Here is a 25,192-nt window from a genome sequence, read left to right on the forward strand (position 1 = left end):
TGTAAGATTCTTTGTCAGTGCTTTGCAAATAAGTATTATCCTGTTTTGTCCTCACAACAACCCTGGGCTTGTTAGTCTGATATCTGTTAAATAACTTTTAAAATTCCTAGCATTTAACCCTCTCCAGATCTTTCTCTTTCATGTGGGGGATAGCATTCATTATTTTTCTTAAGAATGGATATTTTTAGGATGATGGGACCTAAGACCTACACAATTGGTGAGAGTTCACCATATGTAGCCCAGCTCCGCCAATGGACCATGCTTTGCTGGCATATACCAGTCTTTTGTACTTTCCAACCCTCTTCTTACTTCTTACTCTGGTGCCTGGGAATTCCAGGACAACACCTTTATATGTATTGTCTCTATTAAAATATAAGTTCCTTGGGGATAACCGGTCTCTCTTTTATATTCGTATCTTCAGTGCTTAACACAGGGTCTGGCACATAGTAATTGCTTAATAAGGCCTTTCTTCATTCATTCATTCATTCATTCATTCATTCATTCATTCATTCATTCATTCATTCATAGCTGGAGAGTGATCTTAGACAGCCTCTTCCAACCTCCTCATTTTATTTTCTTTTAAATTCTTTCTTTAAAATTCTGAACCCATATACTAAAGAAAATGGATGTTTCCATATATGAATTAGAATATTGCTTTTCCTTTTAAGTAATATGTAACTTTCAAAGCTTATTCTTGCCTTTGTTTCCTTCCACCTTCTGTGAAATTTTAAACTGCTTCAATTAGACTCTTTTTCTGTTTCTGACAACTCTATTGTTAACATCCATTTTCCACCTAAATCCTTCTTCAGTTGAAAATTTAAAAAAAATAGCAACATTTTTTGCAACAAGTGTGAAGAGTCAGGTGAAACTTATTTCCATTTTGCTTGTCTGAAAATGCATATCATTCTGTATCTTGATCACCTCTTTCTCGGCTCTCTAGAACTGATCTTGAATGATGTCCAGAGACTGGGGGACTGGAGTGGTAACACTGGGATTCCATTTTTTCTTATTACAGACTTTCTATTATATCATGCTACCGTGCCTCTTTTTATTTCTCAAGTTTAAAACTGGGGGTTTCGGACAGTTTGAATAGAGAAGCAACTAGTTAAAGGGAGCCTAACTTTAAAGTAAAGCTTACTTCAGAACTTAAGGGTGACAAATGAATTGAAAGTCCCATCATCCTTCAGTGGCTGAAGTGCCATTTGAATCTGAGCGTATACATAGAGATTGGTATCCTCCACCTGTTCCATAAATTTTCGACAGTATAAGGGACTTCAACCATGTGATTCTACAGGACAGCAACATTTTTATATTAATGACTAGTAATTATACTAATAGTACCACTAATAGTAAATAGCTAGCTTTTACATAGTGCTTTACGATTTGCAAAATACTTTACGTAGGTTATAACATGTGATCCTCAAAAACAAATGTGTGACAGGTGCTTTGATTACCCACATTTTATAAATAGGGGGACTAAGAATTAAAGGTTTAAATTAAAGAATTAAACCCCTTAAGGTTTGCTCAGGGTCATACAGGTAAGAATTGTTTTAAGCAGGTCTTCCTAACTCAAAGTCAGTGCTACCTCGCTCTTATCTTTTGTCTTGAAAAATCAGTGGTAGGTTAACAAAGTAACAAAATTTTCATATAGCTATATCATTTCCACATGATATTTTCAGAATATACCCTTTAGCAATCAGCTGGATTCTTTTATTTCAATGCAACTCAGTGTTCAAGCCTGTTCCATTTGTGTAAGTTTCCTTTATTGGTAGGGGGAATGATTACTCTATGCTGTAAGCCTACTTGAAAAGCATAAATCAGCATGAGAGTTTGGGAGAGGAGAAACTTTTTTCCTTTTGGCATTGAGAGTACACATATGGTTCCAGGCCTCGAGAAAGAGAAAAAGATTTTAGGAAGCAACAGATAGCTAGCTAGAGGAACTGATGGGGTGCTTGGACCCCAGCCCTAAGATCTTATCTCTGGAAGCCTCCTAATTTCTCAGTGGGGCCCCACCCTGTGAGAAATTTTTGTCTTGTTGCAGAACACATTCTCTTATCAAAACAGACACAGGTGCCTTGCCCAAGGATTTTCATCTCTGGCTGGCCCACAGACTCTCCCTCAAGACAGATTCCCCAGTGTTCATGCCTCTGACAACTCTCTCAATGCCTGATTTCAAAAAAGAGTTGTCCCTGCAGACTCCCTGTATTTGCCATCCATAGCTCTCAAAGATGCCTGGACCCCTAGATTACCCAATTAGCATGGCTGGCATTCCTTTCCCTTGTCCCTCTTCCATATAAGTCCCAGCACCATTCTCACTTATTTGCAGATTCCCTAAGAACCCTCATCTGTTTTTGCTAAAGTGTTACAATAAAGTTTACCACTTGGCTATACTTCAGTGTGTGCATTTGTTCTGGGCAACTCTGCCTTGGCATTCTCAGGGTTCCAGCACCCCTAAACCATGTCAGCATCCCATACCTCTTCGGAACTATTGCTCTGACATGTCCTTGATTTCTAGCTTTCTTCGCTAAAGATTTCAGGGAATATATATATTCTCTCTCTCTCTCTCTCTCTCTCTCTCTCTCTCTCTCTCTCTCTCTCTCTCTCTCTCTCTCTCTCTCTCTCTCTCTCTCTCCTTCTTTCTCTCTCCCCTACGTTAAATATCTCATTCCCACTGTGAGAGCTCACTCTGTGTTTTCTGGTATATTCAAATATATCACCTGTCACCTGAACTATATTGCAATTGACCCCTAATGTCTCAAAACATGAATCTGTCCTCTCCCTACGTAAGTGAATTTCCTAAAGTTTATCAAGTGATTCCCCTGCTCAGTAAATTTCAATGACTCCTTGTTACCCCTGAGATGAAATATAAACTCCTCCTTCTATTTGGCATTGGCCATTCTCACAACTTGTTCCCGGTCTAGCCCTTCAGTCTTCACTACACACTCCTTTGATATATGCTGTACATTCAAACCAAATCGACTGCTTTAGTGCTCCTCATATATGGGCTGCGTCTCACATCTCTACATAGGCTGTCTTCCATGACTAAAGTATACCTCCTCTGTTTATCAGCAGTAATAGTTTGCTTCAAGGTTCAGGTTGAATGCTACCTTATACCATGAAAATTTTCCTCATTTCTTTTGAAGCTAACGTTTGCTCATACACTCAAAAAGAAGTAACTCTTTTATATATTTACTGATGTAGGTGTCTCCCTTAATAGAATGTAAACTCTTAGAGGGAAGTATTCTTTCATTTTTATTTACCTGCCCAGTGCCTGGCACATAGTACATGTGGTCAAGGGGAGAAAAAGCTCAGAGGTTGAAAGTAAATATTTGAGACAGAGACAAAGATGAACAAACCAGTGACAAGGAAAACCATATATAGACAAAGAGTAATAAAACTAGCCATGTACAAGGTAGTTTCTTATATTTGTACTTAAAGCTCTAGCATTTATGTAGGGCATAGTGGACATTTGATAATGCTTGTATTGGTTCAGAGTTGTAATGCTGATTTTCTGGTGTTTTTCATTGGTTTATACGAAATTTGTTTGGTTTAATTAATCACACTAAGGTTTTTTTTCCTTTTTTAACTTAGTGCAGGAACATCTAGAAAGAATTAATTCTCTCTGGTGCTATCAATTTCAAGGGAAGAGTGAAAAGCAGTTGTAATTTCCAGTTGTAATCAACTGGATTTCTTCTGTCCCATCACATATTCAATCACACCTATAGATTTCAGGGAATATAAAGTCTAAGTGTGCTCTCTTGAAAGAAACGAGTTTATCACTTTTGGCAAGGTATTAATTTTCTATTATGTAGGGTGTATATTTGTGGGGGTGGGTGTTGCTCATGCGGGACATTTCAAAGACAAATGACCATGTAAGAGAGGAGGCTAGATTATTAAAAATCCTATATACTTTCTTTTAACCTGTAATGGAAATTCTGATCACAAATTTACTGTTTATAATATCTGTTTCTATGTCTCTGTGTGCTCTGTGGTGCAGCCTGAGTACATGCATCCCATCTCTGGACTCGGTGTCTTTGAGCTATCTGCCCCCGATGACAAGAATACACTCCCTCCTTAACTCTACTTCATACATATATAACATACATATAATTCACATATGTACATACATACATTTTCATTTTGCTTCTCATTTCTCCAGGTCTTTAATTTCAGGACTACATCTGCCAATGTACTCTGCAACTTAAAGAGTTAGGGGGTTACCTGGGGCTTGCCCAGGATCTCACAACAAGCATGTCAGAAGCAGGGCTTGAAAACAGGTTTTCCAGGCTCCACTGTTACTTTTTCTTCATTTATTACACCACACTGTTAGAGTAGGCTGCTGGAATTAGAAGGGACTTAAATTTAAAAAAACAAAAATGTTGAACTTAATTGCATTATGTGTGTGTGTGAGTGTGCATATGTATACATATATATGTGTACAAGTGCATATATGTGTGTGCATACACACATAAACACACATGTACACATATATTAAATATATTTAGTGGTTGACTTTTGTTAATAATTACTTAAAGTGTTACTGAAGCATTTTCCTAAAACAAGCCCTAAACTTCCAGGAACAAAGATTCTAGATCACTATAACTGAAAAGAAAATAATCTTTGTTACTACAATTATTTTTGACCAAAAAAAAAAAATCTCAACGTCAGATTGTCATTCAGTATGTTTGTTAGTCATTTCTTTCAATTGCTTCTGCTTTAGACCCTTCCCACTGGGTGAATGCATGCAAGCTTTTGTTTAGCGTTTAATAACATATACTAAATTTACAGTGAACATAAGTGACTAATATGTGTGACTTGCTTATTTTTTTGGCTTTGGTATTTCTTTGAAAGTAAAGTTGCTATCCAAAATCATCACCCTCTTAACAAGGCTCCTTTAACATTGCATTATATTTTCTACCAGAGAATGAAAAAGGATAATGTTACTAGGGTAGCACGAAAAAGAAAGGCTTCTCGAGCTGCTTTTTGTTGGCCAGTCATCTGAATATTGACCAGCTGTCTTCATGAGAAAGAAATAAATGGTGGTGAATAAGCCAGAGTCTAGTTTTCCAAGGAGCTCAATGATTTTCCCAAATCAATACAGTTCGTCAGGCTTCAGAACAAAGGCTGGAGGGTGGGGGGTGGCTGGGGGAAGAAGAGGTGACAGTGATGGAAATGCCTGTGTGTTCTTTTGTGTAGTAGACTCATGGAGACACAGTTTCTTCAGTTTCATTTTTCAGTGCCTGTTCAGTATATTTTCTGAGACATCCCTTAGGTTTTTTGTTTTCATGTTTTAAGAGTTGAATAAATTGCCAGATGATCACATGACATATGCAAAAAAAATTGTCAGAATGGCGTTAAATAAACCCCCATCTCCTTTTTAAATACAAAGAGCAGCTTTTCAACATACGTTGTTTACTTTCTGCTTTTTGTGAAGCACATTCATTTGAATTAAACTTTCATTATCCCGCTATTTATGCTCAGCAATAACATTGAATAAACTAACCCTGCTCAATAACTTACTGAAAATAATATGTGATAGTATTAGAAGTGTTAAACTGTTAGAGGTGATACAATTAATAAGAGTCATGCCAACATATTCCTGCCACTAACTGGGGAGATCTAACTAGCAAGTTTTACTTTTCATTTTTAATGTTAAACTTTGCATTTGAAAATACTAGAGCAAAGTGTCTCAAGTTTATATGAGTCTAGAGCAGGATGCTAAACCATGAAGTTTCCTTACGCTTTTCCATTGTTAGTGCTGCCCTGTCTTCTGAGCTCGGATCCTGCACATTATTTGTTCAGATAAAGCCTAATGTGGAGGGTGACTAATCACAGGTCTATGTTCCAGATGGTTTTGATTACAGGAAGTGATTAAAGGGGACTCCCCAAACATTCAACCCAGCTTTGAAGGGTGGAGGGATGGAATGGAGGGAGGAAAAAAAGAAAAGAAGGAAGAGGAAAGGGAATGAGAAGAGGGAAAGAATATTTGTAGCTACTATATATGGAAGCAATGTGGAATTTTCATTGTTCAATTAACAGTATTTAATGGGTAATTTAATTACAAATTGGAAAAAAATGTCCAGATTGTGATAAACCTGCCTGTTTGAAAAAAGGTCTATCTGTAGATAGAAGCTTTAAAGTATTTTTTTAATGATAAAAAGCTGGCATTTAAAATTACAAGTGCGATATTTTACAGCAGACCTTTATGAACCTCTTATATGAATGGCAGTGACTTAGAGCACGTCAAATATTGTCCACTTCTAGAATCATTATTTAATTTGTAATACTGAAAACTAAGACAAATACACATTACTCCACACCCTTGAAACTCTATGGCATTGTGATATTTTTGTCGTAACTAAGATATTTCAAGTGGAAAAATATGGAAAAAATGTCATAAATCAGAAAGAATGATTACATGACAATATTGTTTAGAGTGAAGTTTATGTTTTGGTTAGGGTTTTTTTTTTTTTGCATTAACAAATGCCATGCATATCCAGATGTAGCAATCTGAATAATAATTGAAAAATATTATTTTTTGTTTTACACATACCATTGAAGCACTAGTAGAAGCATCATTCGCAAGAATAAAATGAGATGCTTTAAGACTGCTGACAATATACAAACTGGGATAGGTTACCCCACTGAGAAATTAGGTATTTGCCCAGTTTTTGGAAAAACATTCTCTCGCAAACAGCAGAAATGAATAATTTGCATACCAGACTTAATAGCATCTTCAGAACAGAAACCATCTGTAAAGAACTGTCTTATTTAATGTCAAGTGCAAACAAAAAGGTTACATTGATTGTTCAGTTTGTGTGTGGTTTTATATTATTAGGGAGACAACTAATCAATTCAATATTTATTTATTATCTTCTAGGTGCCAGGTAGGGATACAAAGATGAAAAATGAGAGCAGCCCTACCTTCAAGGAGCTGAAAATTCAAAACTGATGATGTGATATTTATACAAATGAATGATTAAAAAGTACAAATGTTCTAATAGAGGGCTTCTTAACCTTTTTTGTGGGTCATGGAGCCATTTGGCAATCTAGTGAAGCCTATTGACCTCTTTCTCAGATAATGTCTTTAAATATATAGAATAAAATACATCATATCACAGATGAGACCAATTATATTAAAATATAGTTATTAAGATATTAAAAACAAACAAAGAAGAAGTTCAAGGATCCCAGATTAAGAATCCCTACTCTTAAGAATATTTGAGGAATTGTTCTATAAGAGATGGCTTTCAACAAATGGAGATACAAAAGAAATTTTCAGGTATAGGATACAGCTGTGCAAATGCACTTGAGGTTGAGGATTACAAGAGATCCAGGAAGAACTCATAATCCAATTTGGCTTCATGTAGGTGAAAGAGAGTGGTATAAGAGGCACTGGGGTGGGAGTCAGGAGTAGTAAATTCTAGAGATTAGCCAGCTAGGCAAACCCTTTCCATTCCGAGATTCTGATTCTAGTGCAGCTTTTAGAACTAACTCAATGATAAAATCTTGAGCAACTCATTCATATTTTCTGAACTTCAATTTCTGCATTGATTACAGTGGGGGTAATAATTATCCCCCTTGACTGACTCATAGAAATGATAACAGCTGACCTCTAAATAGTTCTTTAAGGTTTATGGAACTATGTATATCATGCCATTTGAACTTTATAACAATTCTGTGAGAAAGATATTATAGGAATTAGCATTCCCATTCCATAGATAAAGAAGCTGAAGTTCTGAGAAAGGACTTAATTTACCTATGGCCATATAGCCATATTGAGGACGGGATTATAAGGCAAGTCTTTCTTACTCTGAATAAAGAACTCTAACACTGTGGCATAAGGTAGTTTTGAAGTCTAAATAAGGTCATATATGTGAATATATTATTAATAATAGTAATTATTGACGAGTAATTACTATTATTAATAATATATGCATGTATATGATATATATAAAATGTTACCAATTTTATTAATAATTGTTATTAATAATAAAATGATTCATTATGTATGCATCCCTTTAGAACAGCACTTTCTGCACTAATAACTTCCTTGTTTTTACCTCTCCCAAATTTCTCTCAGTGTCACTTATGCTTCCACCTGCCAGAAAGTTATCATGTATAAACAGCAACAAAAATATTGAAAGAAAAATATAAGAAGGGAAAAACCAACCTTAAAACCAATCAGTACATCAGTGAAATCAATAAGTGTACTATTCCATTCCTTTGGACCTATATTTCTTCAAAGGAGTGGTAGGAAATGTTTTATCATATTTCATCTTGACACAAGGTTCATTTTTTAAATGAACACCCATTTTTATTCTGTAATTCTCCAAATGTTGCATAGCATCAAGGATTATAGAACAATGAATTAAGGACTTTAAGAAACATTAGCGATGGTCTGCTCTAGGCTCCCTTTTTTTTATTGGAGTAAATTTGATTTTAAAAGTTTATCAGAAAGTTTCTTTGTCATTCAAAAGCTAACTTACTTATTTTTGTGCTTTGTTATCAGGGCTACTTCATTCTACATTCTATAAACTTGTGGTTTATATTTGAAACCATCATTTATTTTATCAAGACAAGAAGGTGGTACAGTGCCTAGAGTGTGGGGCCTGAAGACTCATCTTCATGAAATCTAATCTGGATGCAAATAATTGCTAGCTGTGTGACCCTGGGCAAGTCATGTAACTCTGTTGCTTCTGTAAAATGGGCTGGAGAAAAAAATAGGAAAGCACTTCAGTATCTTTGCCAAGGAAACCCTAAAAGGAGTCATGAAAAGTCAGGAATAAATGAACAAAATAACTGAATGAAATTTATTTCATCAGTAAGACCCTTTTGAAGGATTAAATTCCTGTTTGCTTGGTTGTAAAAACATTCCAGGTGGACTCCCGCTTTGCTAACTCAAGGTTGCATATGTGGAAAGGGGCAGAGAGAAGGATCTAGGAAGGGATAGGAACTTAGTGATTATTCCATAAGTAAGTAGCAGTGTGGTCTTGGGAAAAAGCTTCATTACTCTGGGCCTAGGTTTCCTCACTTGTAAAATGAGAGGCTGAAGTTACATATTTAAGGATACAAGTGTAGAGTCATAGAATATTGGAACTGGAAAATATCTCAGAAATCAGCTACCTTTTCGCATGTGTGTGTGTTATGGATCCCTTTGGCAGTTTGATGAAGCCCTTGGAATCCCTTCCCATAATAATGTGCATAAAATAAAATTCATAGGATTACAAAGGAAACCAATTTTATTGGTTTATCAAAAGATATAAAGAAAAAAAAAGCTTATGGACTCCAGGTTAACCAGAATTAAGAATGTCCTAATAACCTGTTAATTTGCAGAGTCCCAAAGAAGTAAAGCAATTTGCCCCAAATTATGCAGTTGAGTAATGGTGATATTGTGACTAGAATCCAAGTTTCCTGATCCCTGAACCCAGTGTTTTTTCTAGTGTTTTGAGTTAAGCTCTTTCCAGTTTTAAAATTCCATTTTGTAATTCATTATATAACAGAGGCAATCAACAACTCCGACAACAACAAAATAGCGAATAAAACCTTTGGGAAGTATTGTTCATTACCCCTGGACTGCTTGTTAGAGGTTTCCCTTTGGATTAGGTTGGTAGTGATTTCTATAGACTTTTACTGTCTAGAGCAAAATCACTTCTCTGCACTTGCTGCAGGCTTGATAAAATTAAGCTGAGGGGGTTGCTAGATGTAAAAAGAGGTTTCTTATCCCCAGTGTATGTTAATGAATGAATACATTATTAAGTGGTTACTATATGCTAGGCACTAGGCGAAGCACTGGAGACACTGATACAAAAAGCAAGACTATTATATAACATATATTAGGCATTATAAAATAAATTTTTAATTATTGGTTACTAAAGGAGAAAAGTGAGAGATGGTACACAAAGGGTGATTCAAAAAGTATTTTATTTTTGTCTCTAAATGTAATTGAAGTTTTCTGGTATGATTATAGATAATTATAACAGTAATAATAGCTTTAGAGTAATTTAAGGTTGACAAAAGTGTTTTCTGAAGGAATAAATCATCGACAAAGAAAATACTTATACATGGATACTTAGAACTGTACATGTGTTAATATTTAATCAGTGTTTGTCTTCAAAGACCTCACCATTGATTATAATGATAAAACAAAGACTTTAACTGATAATTAGTGTACTACCATGTAACCAGTGTTTAATAAATATTTGATGATGCCAAGATGATATTGAGCATCTTTTTTAGAACAATTGATTGCCGTTATTGCAAAGTAAAAATAACAACCAGAAGTGGAGACTTCAAAAAATATTCTTATTTTTGAAAACATAGGTTTGACTGTAAGCTGTTTTGAGACTTAGTACCATGGATAGTGCTTCCACCTACTAAATACCGGGCAGTAGCACTGATGAGACAAAGAAAGGTTAAAAATCAGTTCCTGCATTCTAGGAGCTCACAGTCTGATGGAGGATACTACATGCAAACAGCTATGTACACACAAGATATATTTGGGATAAATTGGAGGTGCTCTAAGAGGGAAAGCATTAAGATTAAATAGAGCTGGGAATGACTTCTTGTAAAAAGTGGAAATTGACTTGAGACTTGAGGTCAAGAAAAACCTAGATTCAGACCCCACTTTAGACACTTACTAGCTGTGTAATCCTGGGAAAGTCATTTAAACCCTCTAGGCCAGCTTCTTCTTCCGTAAAATAAAAGGGTGGGAATTAATGACCTCCAAGTTCTCTTACAACTCTAAACCCATGATCCTCTGGTCATGACTTCTAGGTGGAAAATATTGTATTGCAAGATAGATCTAGAGAAGGTAGTGCCAAAAGTAAGCAGGTCAGTTTCATTTTTTCAGTTTTTAATGAAAAAGGAATATAAGGAAGAATTTGGTGGTTCCTAGGTTCTGGTAAAGAACCAAATTGGCTAATAGGAAGGATAGGGAAACAAACATATATCACTAGGATATTTCCCAGATCCTGCACAAGATAATGCAGATTGTACAAGTATCAGTATTTCTATTTTGCAAAAAAAAAAAAAAAACGTGAGAATTTTGTGACTAACCCAAAGTCACACAGCAAGTATGCAGTGAAGCAAAGATACAAACATGGGTTTGTTGCTCCCAGACCCACTGTTAATAATATAAAAAGAGAAGAATTTTTCATTCAATATTTATTTGTGGAAGAACTTCTTTGTGATCAGCTTTGCAATCATGTAGAAGTGAATATGTTCTGTTCCACAAAAATTCTTCTAGTAATCTAGTTGTTTCTATATAGTATTCATCTGAGTACTGAATAACTTTTGAAAACGGAAAATGTCAGTTAAGAAGAACCTGTCATTAGTTAACTATCATATCTGTTCAAGCACTTTTGTCAGTTTACACTTTTGGTCTGAAATAGTGCCATCATTTAAGGCTTGTAAGGCACCTTAATTTTTTTCCATCTTTTGAAACTTTTGAATTATTACCCAGATTTGCCATGATATATTTTACCACCCTTTTAAAATGCCCATTTAGGCACTATTAATGCAAAAAGTATATCTTTCTTCTTTTAAAAATAGAAATATAGATGAAACTGACATTAAATATGGGAGTATTGCAATTTTAATGGCTTCTGTGTCACAAAAAATAGTGTAATCGGTTTTTCAGAGTATTATAAATATAATCTTCTTTGTATATTTAAATATTTGTGTTGATTATTAAGTACACAAGGAAAAAAGAATTTTAAAAAATACTGTAAAGAGCCATGATTTTATCAGTGTGGGTAGTTATTGGCACACACCAATTATAATTTCTCCACACTTGAGGAGATAGTTGATTATGAGTTGTTGTATACAAAAATTTTCATTCCCGGTGGCTCAGCCCTTGGTGGTGAGCTTGCTCTTTGGTCCTTCATTACCAAAAGTTGATAAAACTGTCAGAGCTGCAGCATGAAAGAAAGTGAAGTAATAATGCACCATTTTTATGTGGAAACTTTAAAATGTTAGCGTAGGTACTATTCTAGGGAACTAGGCGTTGGGCTTGGAGTCAAGTAGATTCATGTTCCTGAGTTCAAATTTAACCTCAGACACTTACTAGCTGTGTGACCTCGGGCAAGTCACTTAACCCTTTTTGCCTCTGTTCCTCTTCTGTAAAATGGGGTGGAGAAGAAAATGGCAACTTTGCTAAGAAAACCTCAAATGGGTCACAAAGAGCCAGGCAGAACTGAAAGGATTCAGGGAGAAAGTATCATTCTAATCTACAGTGAATAATTCTGCTTTCCTCCAGAGTATGGGGTGTGTGTGTGTGTGTGTGTGTGTGTGTGTGTGTGTGTGTGTGTGTGTATGTGTGTGTATGTGTGTGTGTGTGTGGTGTGTGTGTGTGTGTGATTGTGTGTGTGTAGACCCCTTCTCAAAGTATAAAATATAAATGTATAAAAGTAAAATTCCAAAGAAAATTAAGTATATTGAAATATAGTTATCAAAATATTTAAAATACAAGTTAATTGATCCCCAGGTTAAAAATCCCAGTTATAGTGTAATTGCTAAAATATGAGTTGCCTTCATCTTCAAAAGATGTTAATACCTATTCATCTGATACATACTACCACTGAGAATTTCTTGTACTGTATGATATGTCTTTCTATTATGAGGTAGTGGTCTTCTGCAGGGGCCTTATCTTTCTTCATATTCCTGTCTGATTTACTACTTTTTAAAAAAATAACTATTTAGCAGTAAATTTTCCCCTGTAGTTAAGAAAATAACACTATAAAGCTATATATAAAAGGGAAGCAAATAATTTCACTATCCTTGCTGTTTACGTTTACACAGGATCTTCCTTCCTCCCACATGCCCTACATGTATCTAGTTTTAACAGTTTAGTATTTCATTGTCATCAGTGAAAGAAAGAGAATTTATTAAGCACTTATTATGGGCCAAGCACTGAGATCAGTGTTAAGAGTTCCATCTTAGCTAACAGAAAATGACTAGTCTAGGAAAGATGTTTTCTTTGCAGTTATATAATTTGAACATTTTCATTTTTAAAGGTTATTTTGCATGTCTGTACATTACAAAATATTACAAGACTTCAACTCATCAGTGGAATGATAATCCATTTTTCTTCCTCTGAACCAAAACATGCTACAACATAATTATTTGACTTTCTATGATACATGTTCTTTGAATATATCTTCCTACCTAAAAGCAAAACAGTAGAATTTACGTGAGAAAACTTCAAGTTATTTACTTCACTCTAGGAACTTGGTTAAGTGAGTGTGTATATGTATTTATCTGTATGAATTTTAAGCACACATAAATATTGTGCAGTATTCTGAATTGTTATGGACACAACAAAAAACAAAAGTCAACAGAAGGATACAGTTAATTAACCATTGTGGATAGCTACTATTAAAAAAAAAGTTCCCCAAGGAATAACATGACTTCTAGAAAACAAGAACTAACTCTTGGTCTTTTTGAAACTGAAATTGATCTTTATTTGCATAAACAGGTTTTATCTTTTTAAAATTTTATTAAAAATTCTAAAAATAAGCTGTTCATTTGTGGATCCTTCTGGAGGGGTATTTGCATGTGTTTGGCTCCTAAAAATAGAAAGGAGAGATTTGAATGATTTACTATGGTGATTTCATCTTCAGTTGAGCTATTGTCAGTTTCAGACAGAGCCACAGATAACTATGATTTACTACTTGTTTTGGAATTCATTTCCTCCCTCTCAGCCCCCAAACTCCTCTTTATCCTGTTTTGCTACAACACCTTCTGTTCTTACAGTGCTGAATAGGTTTAAATGTTATCTTGAAAAGCTCTGTGGCATGGATCTTAGTGTATAAACACAACACAGTTTAGCAGACAGTAACCTTTCATCTCACTGACAATCTTTGTTATTGAAAACAAACCAGTGTTTGATTTACTGACTCAGGAAGCATTAGGCAACCCTCTCTCATTGGAGGGATTATTCCTCCTCCGTAAAAACAGTTTCTACTTGTATATTCTCCCCTCTCACTCTGTCTCACCCTTTTGCATGCTCTGTACTGTGGTGTGTCACATTCTTTCACCCCTCCCTTTTTGAAGCTCATTTATCTGAGGCACTTGCTTTTTGAGGTTTCTACTGCAGTGCTCCATCCAGCCAATCAGACACCAGTGTTCCCGGAAAGTCAACCAATCCCAACTCTCCCCCCCTCCTTTTTTTTTTTTTTTTTTAGCTGGAAATGTGAAACCCATCGGGAGAAAGCGGTAACAAAAGCCTTTTGGCGCAGGCAAATGTTAAGTGTTTGTGCAGACTTTTCCTGTTTTTAATTTTATTACTTCAAGAGTGGAGCATTTATTGTTTCTTTCATGTTTCCTTTCAAGCATTTTTAATTATACATTTGTACTACATGGGGGCCTCTGGAACTCGGTGACTCAGCTTATTGCATCTAAAGCTAAAATGCAGTCACCCTCTGGCAATGCAGATGTATTCTTCAGCAGTAAATATAGCTGGCATGCTAAAGAATTTTAAGCAGCTGGAAAGGTCTTTGACATCACACACAGAGCCCTAGAGGAGACAATGTGAGAAGCCAATCAATCTTCCCCTTCTCTATCTTTAACCTTTTTTTCCCTAGAAAGGAGGCGTGTGGAGATCTTAAAATGATAAAATATTGTTTTCCCCCACTAGATTACATTGTGCAAATTCTGACTAACTACTCAATTGTCGGTTCTGATCTCAATATTAATTTAATATTGTCGGATCTTTTATTTCCTAAGGGAAATCCAATCGCCTCAACTGTGATGGAAGAAAGGCTTGTTTTTTATTATCATTTTGTCTGCTAGACTTGTTAGAGTGAATAGGATTCAGCTGTCCCCTAAGTAGAGCAATATAGTTCTTATGGGAAATAATGTTCAGTCGTACTTTGATAATTTTAAAAGAAATCTGTCTTCTAGTTATGTGATGACCTGGTTTGTAAGCTTAGGTTATTTTGATGCTACTGTCTAGAATAGATGAAAATCACAGATTTACTGCTATTAAGTAAACCAAACAGAATTAAGGTTTTTATTCCGACTCAATGTTTGTTTACAAGAGAAAGTGAAGGCTAGCTATAGCAAACAACGAATACTTAAATTTAAATTAAAAAAAAAAAACCACAAACAAGTTTGTTCTGTGAGAACAAGAACTGTATCTATTAACACAAAAATTGGATCCGTTTAGGGTAGGCTTGAAAGTGTAATTTTTTTGTTGTTCTGTAAATTTTGAAGAGAAATGGAAAATGCATCATGTATTTTACACTTCCCTCTACATTTGGCCAGCAGTCAAGTTTAGCAATCCACAGATGCAGCACTAAATTAAATCATCTGTAAGGCAGAGTTGGTGAAAACAGAATAGTTCATAGGAAATGGCATGGAGAGAAGCTTGGGATGGGGTATTTTTTATTTTTTTTTTTAATCCTCTGTGACAGGCACTCTAAGATTGATTTCACCAGGAATAATCTTGAAAGTAAAGCTGTTGTGAAGTTCTTTTTTTAAAAAAAAAAATATTAATAATACTATTTTAGGACACTTATTTAAAACAGGACCAAGTGCTGATTTGGACTCACCTCAGTTTAGATTCATTGTTCTCTCAGAGAAAATGTTAATTTTAAAGTTAAGAGAACATTGGTAATTGAATGCTTTTGGACCTAGTCTGGGTGGCTACTTTCCCATACTTTTATGCATCTGTGTACTTTTTAGGGGGAGGGAGGAATAAAATATTTTATTTTATTGATTTGAGAAAAACAACACATTACTTTCAGTCTCCTGATTTAAACACTGGTAACTGGCACTCAGTTTATGTTGGCTGACTGCCAAAAGAAAGCAATTAAATGTAATAGAAAAATTAAGAGGTGAGTGTTGCCATTTTATAGCAGGACATGGCAAAAATGATTACCTTCTGTCTGCAGAGAGATATGATTACACTCACACACATTCTGTCTTATTCATTCATACACACTCGTACACACACACACATACACACACACACACACACACACACACACACACACACACCACACCACACACCACACACTCCAAGAATTTCCTGTGGGTTTTAAGTTGAGGTCATTGAAACCAAAAATGAGGAAGACTGGCCTTTTAAAATCATGACCTTTTAAAAGCAAATGAGAATAGGACTGTGTTCGTAAAAATCAATTAAAAATGAAAACAGGAGTTTTGTACCAACTGTGATAATTCTATGTTCCTCCCCCAACTACAGGTGTCTTGGTGGTAAATGTCACATGGCGGAACAAGACCTACGTGGGCACACTGCTGGATTGCACAAAGCATGATTGGGCACCCCCAAGGTAACTGGAAACAATTTATTTAGTTTCTCTTTTTTCCTTTTTCTCTTTCCTTCCTAAAAGGAAACTCTGCATAAATTAATATTCATTTGAAACCAGGAAGAAAAGAATTTAATGTCTGCACACATGTTAAAAACATAACTGTTGAAATTTCTCTGTACCTTATCACCTTGTTATTTAGTGCTTTTCCAGGCTATGAGAATTTAAGTTGAATTTGAGGTCACTTTAGAGGCTTTTACTTAGTTTTCTGAAAAAATAAATGTCTTTGGTGGCAGACTTGCCACAGCTGATGAAATTACCAGTGGAAGAAATGGGCTACCCTTCTGGTTCAAATACTGTTGATGACTTTGAAGTGTAACATGTACCTCCTTTACATTACCTAATCTTCACTTGTGTTGCTCTCGCTTGCCTAGGTTTTGTGAGTCACCAACAAGTGATCTGGAGATGAGAGGAGGTCGAGGAAGAGGGAAGCGAGCAAGGTCTGCAGCAACTGTACCAGGAAATGATGCCAGCTTTGCAGAAGCTAGAGGGCTGCAGAATAAGAGCAGAGGTGGTGCTAATGGAAAAGGAAGGAGGGGTAACCTTAACTCAAGTGGACGCAGGACACCTCCAAACTGTGCTGCTGAAGATGTCAAAGCCAGTCCTTCTTCAACCAATAAGAGAAAAAATAAACCTCCTATGGAACTAGATTTGAACTCCAGTTCAGAGGACAATAAGTCTGGAAAGCGTGTTCGTACTAATTCTAGAAGCACTCCAACCACCCCTCAGGGGAAACCAGAGACTACTTTTTTGGACCAAGGTTGCTCTTCTCCAGTGTTAATTGATTGCCCTCACCCAAACTGTAACAAAAAATACAAGCACATCAATGGACTGCGGTACCACCAGGCTCACGCACACTTAGACCCAGAAAACAAACTGGAATTTGAGCCTGAGAGTGAGGACAAAATTTCAGATTGTGAGGAAGCATTGAGTACCATGGCATCTCAATTTAATGAGCCAAGCACAAATATATCAACATTTGATCCACTTAAAGCACCAACATCCCCTAGCTCTGTAAACACTCCTGGGACGCCCAAGGGCAAAAAAGAATTGGTTAATAATGGCCCAAGTTCAATGATCAGTTCTAAAGCTGGCAAGAATTCTGGCAAAAAGAAGGGCCTTAACAATGAACTTAATAACCTTCCAGTGATCTCTAATATGTCAGCCACTTTGGATAGTTGCTCAGTAACAGATAGCAGTTTGGCTACTGAAATGCCCAAATTGGAAGCAGAGGGGCTAATAGACAAGAAAAATTCAGGAGATAAAGATAAGAGCAAAAAAGCTAATAGTTGCAAAGTGGACAAAAACCTTTCAAAACTGAAAACTGCCAGGCCTATTGCTCCTGCCCCAGCTCCTACTCCTCCCCAGCTGATAGCTATTCCTACTGCAGCCTTTACAACTGCCACTACAGGGTCGGTATCGGGATTGCCCTCACTCACAACCACTGTTGTTCAGGCTACACCAAAGAGTCCTCCATTAAAACCTATTCAACCAAAGCCCACAATTATGGGAGAGCCAAGCACTATAAACCCAGCTCTCACATCGCTCAAAGACAAAAAGAAAAAGGAAAAGAGAAAGGTAAAAGATAAAGAAAGCAAAGAATCAGGAAGCCCTAAAATGGATATGAAGCTAGGAAAGCTTGAGGACACAAAGGGGTCTGGGAAAGATTTATCTGGACATTTTTTAAAGGACCATCTCAGCAAGAATGAAGTGCTGGCTAATGGTCTGTCAGAATCTCAAGAGAGCAGGATGGCAAGTATTAAAGCTGAAGCTGATAAGGTTTACACTTTCACAGACAATGCGCCCAGCCCTTCTATAGGGAGTGCTTCCAGAATGGAATGTAACCCTTTGGTGAATGGACAGTCTCCTATGCCACCGCTGCATGTGTTGACACAAAATGGGGCAGAAAGTTTAGCTGCTAAAACTAATAGCCCTGCTTATTCTGATATATCTGACGCCGCTGATGATGGTGGTTCCGATAGCAGGTCAGAGGGTATGAGGTCAAAGGCCAGTTCACCTTCAGATATTATTTCTGGTAAGGACAGTGTTGTAAAAGGGCATTCTTCAGTTACAGCACAATCATCCCAAGTAAAAGAGTCCCATTCTCCCTATTACCATGGCTACGATACTTATTTTTCTCCAAGTTATATGCACTCAGGCCAAGTCAGCACCCCTGCAGCTGGGAACAGTAGTTACACACAGGGAATGAAGATCAAAAAGGAGTCTGAAGAAGAAATGGAAAGAAAAGACAAGGCAGAGCCATTAGATTCTAAGAAAATGGAAAACAATTCTAATTTACCACCTCAACATCAGTCGGTAATAACTCAAAGACACCCTGCACTTGCCCAATCACTTTATTATGGACAGTATGCCTATGGCCTCTATATGGACCAGAAGTCCTTAATAGCCAGTAATCCCACTTACAGACAGCAGTATGAGAAATATTATGAGGACCAGAGGTTGGCAGAACAGAAAATGGCTCAAACTGGAAGAGACTGTGAGAGAAAAAATGAACTCCCTCTGAAAGAACTAGGCAAGGAGGACAGTAAACAGAAAAATATCCCATCTGCCACTGTCTCTAAAGCTCCTACTACTCCCGAACCTAACAAAAACAATACTAAACTTGGTCCAGCATTGACTAATAAAACTGAGGAGACAGGTAAATCACAGATTCTGTCCAATCACCAGCAACAGCTTCAGTCCGACAGCTTCAAAGCTAAGCAGATGGAAAACCACCAGCTTATTAAGGAGGCTGTAGAAATGAAATCTGTCATGGATTCCATGAAGCAGACAGGTGTAGACCCAACCACAAGATTTAAACAAGTAAGATGGCCCTAGACATAGAGAGCAATCTGTACATTTCTAGGATTTATCTGATTATGCTTTTTGTTCTATAAACACCAAAGATTCCCCCACCTTAATTTTCTCCTTAAAGAACATTTTTAAAAGTTCCTAATATCACATATATATATGATATACATACATCTATGTGTATATATGTATATTAGATGAATCTCTGAAGTCCTTTCAGTTCTATTAAAAGCATGTTAATATTTTTAATATTATGCATTTTTATTAGAGCATCTCTGAGGTCCTTTCAACTTAAAAGAAATTTATGAGTCACATGATACAAAATTTTCTTCTGCAGTACTGGAGTGGGTCTTGATACCTGCATTCTAGTACCAGCTCTATCATTCTTTGTGACCACAAGCAGGTCATTTAGTCTTCTTGGACCTCATTTTTCTCATTTTTAAAATGAGAGACTTGTACTAGATGGTCAAATGTTTGATCTTTTAAATTTTCCAATTTCCATTACCATTTACTGGGAATTGGTAGGTTTTGCCCCCATATGTCCTTTCTTTTTAAGATCATACAGGGGTCCAGCCATGTAATTTCTGCAGTTTGAGATCTGGTCCCCAACTTTTTTTAATTTTTGTGATATTTTAAATGTTCTACGTATTACTGTGTAATCAAATTCACTAAGGCTAAAATGGGTAGAGAAGTCTATTTGACCTTTTAAGATTTTCTCAAGGTCAAATTATTGATCATCCCTGAAAACAAATTCATTAAAAATTGAAAAGTGGTCATGAAACTTCAATTAGATCACCATATGTTTTGGAATTGTATATAAATAACTAATTCATGGCAGCTTATTAAGGAAGCCCTATGATTAATGATGCTCTTATTTTTTCAGATCTTTGCCTTCCCTGTGGTGGAAAGAGTATAGAAAAGGGCTGGGGGAGGTGGGGGAAGGGATGGAGGGGAGACTGATTTCTTCGTTTTCTCTCTTCCAATGACTAGCTGTGTGACTTTACAAAATTCTTGGCCTTAGTTTACTCATTTGTACAATGAATTGAATTTGATGGTCTTAAGGTTCCTTTTTGTAGTATGAACTTTTATCCCTTAATCCCAAGGAAATTTAGAAATGGTCTTCACTGAATGAGAACAGCTAACTTCTCATCACATCAATTTCTTCTCCTATTGAATATAGATTCAATTTTAATTGGAATTTGATGCTCTTACTTAAAATTTTCTCAAGGATTTTCTTGACCATGTGCCAGTTATTTTTCATTACTAGTGTTTGGTTAAAAGATAGTCTTTAGAAATTCTTTCTTGTAAGGCACTTCACTTTTGTTATAAAAGCAAGAGACATTATCTTCACAAGATGGCTAATAACTTTTTGACTTACATGTTAGGTTATTTGATTGAAAAGATATTTGTTATAATTTGAAATCTTGTTGTAATTAGGATTTTAGCATATACTGAACTGTGAAACTCTGTATTGGTATATACATTAGTAGATTAAATTTCAGTTTCAGTAAGATAGTGAAAAAATAAAACAAGAAACCATTGAGGTTTTGTCTAAATGATGCTAATATTCACAATGATGGCTAAATTTACTATTGCTAGCTTGTATTTGAATAAAAAAATAGCCCTCTTTAAAACTTATGTGAAATGTGTATGGTAAAAGGAAAACAAGTGCTGTGCTAAAACATGAGCAGTGACATTTTGATGAATCTTTCTGAAACTAACTTTAGAAAATCCCTGTATTTCTTTGTCAGGATCCAGATTCACGGACATGGCACCATTATGTATACCAGTCTAAATACCTCGATCAGCAAAAGTCAGAAGAGCTTGATAGAGAAAAAAAGTTAAAAGAGGATAGCCCAACAAAAACACTTAATAAAGAGAGTATGATACCTGGCCTTCCTGTATCATTAACAAGTATCAAAGAGGAACCCAAAGAAGCCAAGCATCCTGATTCTCAATCACTGGAAGAGAATAAGATAAAAAATGATGATCGAAAGACTCCTGTAAACTGGAAGGACTCCCGCGGAGCCAGAGTGGCTGTTTCCTCTCCAATGAGTCAACATCAGTCATACATACAGTATTTACATGCTTATCCTTATCCACAGATGTATGATCCCAATCATCCTGCATACAGAGCTGTTTCTCCTGTCCTAATGCATAGCTATCCTGGTAAGTGAATTATATCCTAAGGGAAAAGATTTTTATGTTTACCTGTATGTGTGAAAGTTTTGTTCCACTGTTAGCTTTTAGAATTTTAGGATAAATTAGGAACTGCTCAAATGACACTTATTTTTCTTGATTTTATGTTATAGTTTCACAGATGAAACTGATTCAATACAAGACATTCTTTTTATGAACTGTCAGAGTTTCTGGCTCTAGTTTCCACAGTCTCTGACGGTGTGCTATTACTGTTGGACTGACAGATATTTTATTGCCTATAAAAATTTCCTAAGCACTTACTGTCAGAACTATTATAGCTACTATTCCTTTCACTTAAGAGAACACATAAATGTATGAAATGACTATAAACTCAACTCTGTTTATAACCTCCATTTATCAGTATGAATTAACTGGGGGAAAAATTGAGATATAAGTAAATGAAGATATGTCCCATTTTTAACGTAACCCCTATACTATAATTTCTTACTCCATCCCAAATCAGTGTAACTCAAATGTTCGAAAAGAGAATAAAAAGGCAGCCAGTAACTTGATGTGGCATTTGTTGTTTACCTGCAGGGGCCTATCTCTCTCCAGGATTTCATTATCCTGTTTATGGGAAGATGTCAGGGAGAGAAGAGGCGGAAAAAGTCAATACCAGCCCTAGCATCAGCACGAAAACAGCCACTGAATCTAAAGCACTGGATTTGCTTCAGCAGCATGCCAACCAGTACCGCAGCAAGTCCCCTGCTGTAAGCTGCCCTTTGTTGTTATTTTAGAATGCTATGTTTTGGGGGAAAAGAGGACAAAGTAGAAAAGCGTTTCAAAATATGAATGGTTGTGGAGCCCAACTCTGAATTCAAGATATTTTTTATATTAATGCATAAAGAATGCTTTCTTCCAAACGAAAATGCTTTTTCACATGAAGGGGGGGAAAGATGTACCATAGCAAAATTTCATGATTTTATTTAAAAAAAAAGAGAAACTAGGTTAAGGTCTTCACGTGAAAACTGAAATTCATAGAGCCTAATTTGGAAGCATAACTTCCAAAAACATAACTTCATGCATATGTGCATACACACACAAGAAAATCTGAAAGCAAGCTGCTGGGCTTTGTAGGTATTTCCTTGATATATTTGTCTTAGCAAACTATCTTAAACTGAAACTACTTTTATTTATCTTAGTGCCAAGATATATAGGATCATAGATTTAGAACTGAAAGTGACCTAAGAGACCATGTAGGTGAAACTCAAATTTACACATGAGGAAGCAAAGGTTCAGATAAATGAAGCAATTTTCACAAAGTCACATAGCTAGATAATTTGTGATAGAGCTGTGTCTTTATGATTTTATATAAGTTAATGCCAATTAAAAAATATGAGTATAATCAGAAAACTTGACCCAAAAACAGTTTTAAAAAGTGCCTTCATTACCACATGTAAGGGAGAACAGGAACTCTGGTAGAATCCAATTACATGCTTCTATATAATATAGCAACTGCAGATGAATGGGGGTAGGTAGATTCCTATAATTTCCTGCTTTCTGTTAGTTAAGTTAATTATGTCTTGAGTAAATATTTCTGCTATATAATTGGGGATGGGAGGTTGGAGAGCATTCTTAAGTATTAGTCTGTATTTCCTGAAAATTTCCTTGATATAAATTTACATAAATTATTTGGCTCCTTACCTTCATTTTTTTTATAATGTGCAAAACAAAGTTGATATATGGGTGTTTAAGGGCCACTGTGAAAATAAAAGTAATTTTACCCATTTTAACTTGTTGAATGACAGACTATGTTGTAATTGCATTTAAGTATAGTCATTAGAATGTTAAGGAAAGACATGCAATAAGCAAAATTGAGGTCATCTTTTTTTGTCTTCAATGAATAATCCTAAATTCTGCATCTATCTCGTTATTATTTATATAGTAATAACAGGAGCAAAAGTTTTTGTACCATTGCTGTGTGACAAGTTTTTAGAAAAATACCTTGTCATCCTTTTTCCTCCTCTCACTTTTTCATGATAGCCCATAGAAAAGGCTGTAGCCGAACGTGAGCGGGAAGCAGAGAGAGAACGAGACCGTCACTCCCCCTTCAGTCAACGTCATCTTCATACTCATCATCATACACATGTTGGAATGGGCTATCCATTAATACCGGGTCAGTATGACCCCTTTCAAGGTCAGTAGTTCTTTCGTCAATCTCTTTTTGTTTATTTCCTCTTGTAAACTGTTGACACAACTTTTGTATCATAGATTTAATGTATCATTAGAAAAATAGTTCTGTTACAAAAGTATCTGACATCTACATAGTCTGTTTAGATAAGAGTTGGATTCCCGCTGATTGTCACTGGTTGATGTTATCAGCCAACTAACATCACCACAGTCTGAGTGAGTGTGGTCATCCAGCTACAGAATACTAAAGGTAGCATTCATATTGCCTTAGGAGAAGTAGAAGGAAAAAGATGTTAATAGCACTTGGATGAGTATATTTTCCCAGAGTCATTGAAATTCTTTTATGTAGAAGTATTAACAGTAAAATTATTAGATACAACTCTTACTACTTTCAGAATCAATACTTGTTAAGGTCCTCAAGACTTCATATCTGATCCATTGAGGATAAGGGTTGAAAGAAGAAACATATTTTAATATGGAATTGACATGGGTATATGTTAAGATAAACCTTAGGGAGATAGGATCTATTCCCTACCTCATTCTTGTAAAATTTATAATTAAATAAATGCCTAATAAGTGCAATCACTTTTCTAGGGAAGAGATAAAGTTAAAAACATGAGGGTTATCACTATGTCCTACATTGTAGAGTTTTTCCATTTTGCCTCTTAAATTTCTGCATCCTTAACTGGTCTGAGGATAAAATGAAACAATGGGTATAACAGCATTTTGAAAGTCTAAGACTATACAAAACAATAACATATACGATTAGTAAAGCAACGTAAATAAAGACAGTACTAAACAGAACCCATTACTTTTCCCACAAAACCCTACTGTCTTCCTAAAGATTCTGTTATTGTCAAGGGGACCACTATCATCCCAGTAACCTCATCTCAAAACCTAGGTGTATGCCATCCTCATACTCTTCACTCTCTCATCCCTCCTCCCCTCCCCAATATAAATTCCTAAGTTCTTTCACAACTATCTTTGCCACCCTTTTTATCTGATGGTACTACCACCCTGGTGCAGGCCTCCATCCCCTCATTCCCGGACTATTACAATAGCCTTCTGATTGGTTTTTCTGCCTCAGATCTCTCCCCATTCCAATCTATGCCCTGTGCAGCTGCCAAAGTGATCTTTCTAAAGTGCAGGTCCAGTCATGTCATTCCTCTAGTCAATAAACTCCAGCGTGTCCCTATTACTTCCAGGATCAAATGCAAAATTTTCTTTGGCTTTTAAAGTCCTTCATAATCTGGCCCCTTCCTACCTTTTCAGTTTTCTTATACCTTAATCCTCTCCATGTAATCTACAATCCAGTGACCCTAGCCTTTTTGCTATTCTTATGACAAGATATCAATCTGAGTGCATTCTCACTGCACCTCCCCCAGAGCCTTGGATGTCTTCCCTACTGGACTTTTCGGTTAATGTTGAATAAACTACAAAGGGAGAAAAAGCAATTTATGACTCTCAATCACTATTATAAAGAGTTTTGCCCTGGGGCAGTTGGGTTGGGCAATGGATAGGGTGCCCAGAAGATCATGAGTTCAAATTTGTCCTCAGATACTTACTAGCAATATGACCCTGAGCAAATCAGTACTCCTGTTTGCCTTAATTCCTTATCTGTAAAATAATCTGGAAAAGGAAATGGCAAACCACTCCAGTATCTTTCCCAAGAAAACCCTAAATTGCATCACAAAGAGTTGGACATGACTAAAAAAACGACT

General features: G+C 36.0%; 1 protein-coding gene across 3 annotated transcripts in view; it reads left to right on the forward strand.

Annotated features, from left to right (window-relative positions):
- The window catches only part of ZNF608 (zinc finger protein 608), a 235,841-nt gene that overhangs the window by 207,984 nt on the left and 2,665 nt on the right, over positions 1–25,192 (forward strand). For all 3 annotated transcript variants that reach the window (XM_072597227.1, XM_072597225.1, XM_072597228.1), the window contains exons 4-8: positions 16,208–16,295; positions 16,706–19,154; positions 20,894–21,311; positions 21,879–22,051; positions 23,325–23,478. In XM_072597227.1, the coding sequence (XP_072453328.1) occupies positions 16,208–16,295; positions 16,706–19,154; positions 20,894–21,311; positions 21,879–22,051; positions 23,325–23,478 (3,282 nt within the window). The remainder of the gene's footprint in view (positions 1–16,207; positions 16,296–16,705; positions 19,155–20,893; positions 21,312–21,878; positions 22,052–23,324; positions 23,479–25,192) is intronic.

The sequence above is a fragment of the Notamacropus eugenii genome, chromosome 3, assembly GCF_028372415.1.
Source record: "Notamacropus eugenii isolate mMacEug1 chromosome 3, mMacEug1.pri_v2, whole genome shotgun sequence".
In the NCBI taxonomy this organism is placed as follows: domain Eukaryota; kingdom Metazoa; phylum Chordata; class Mammalia; order Diprotodontia; family Macropodidae; genus Notamacropus; species Notamacropus eugenii.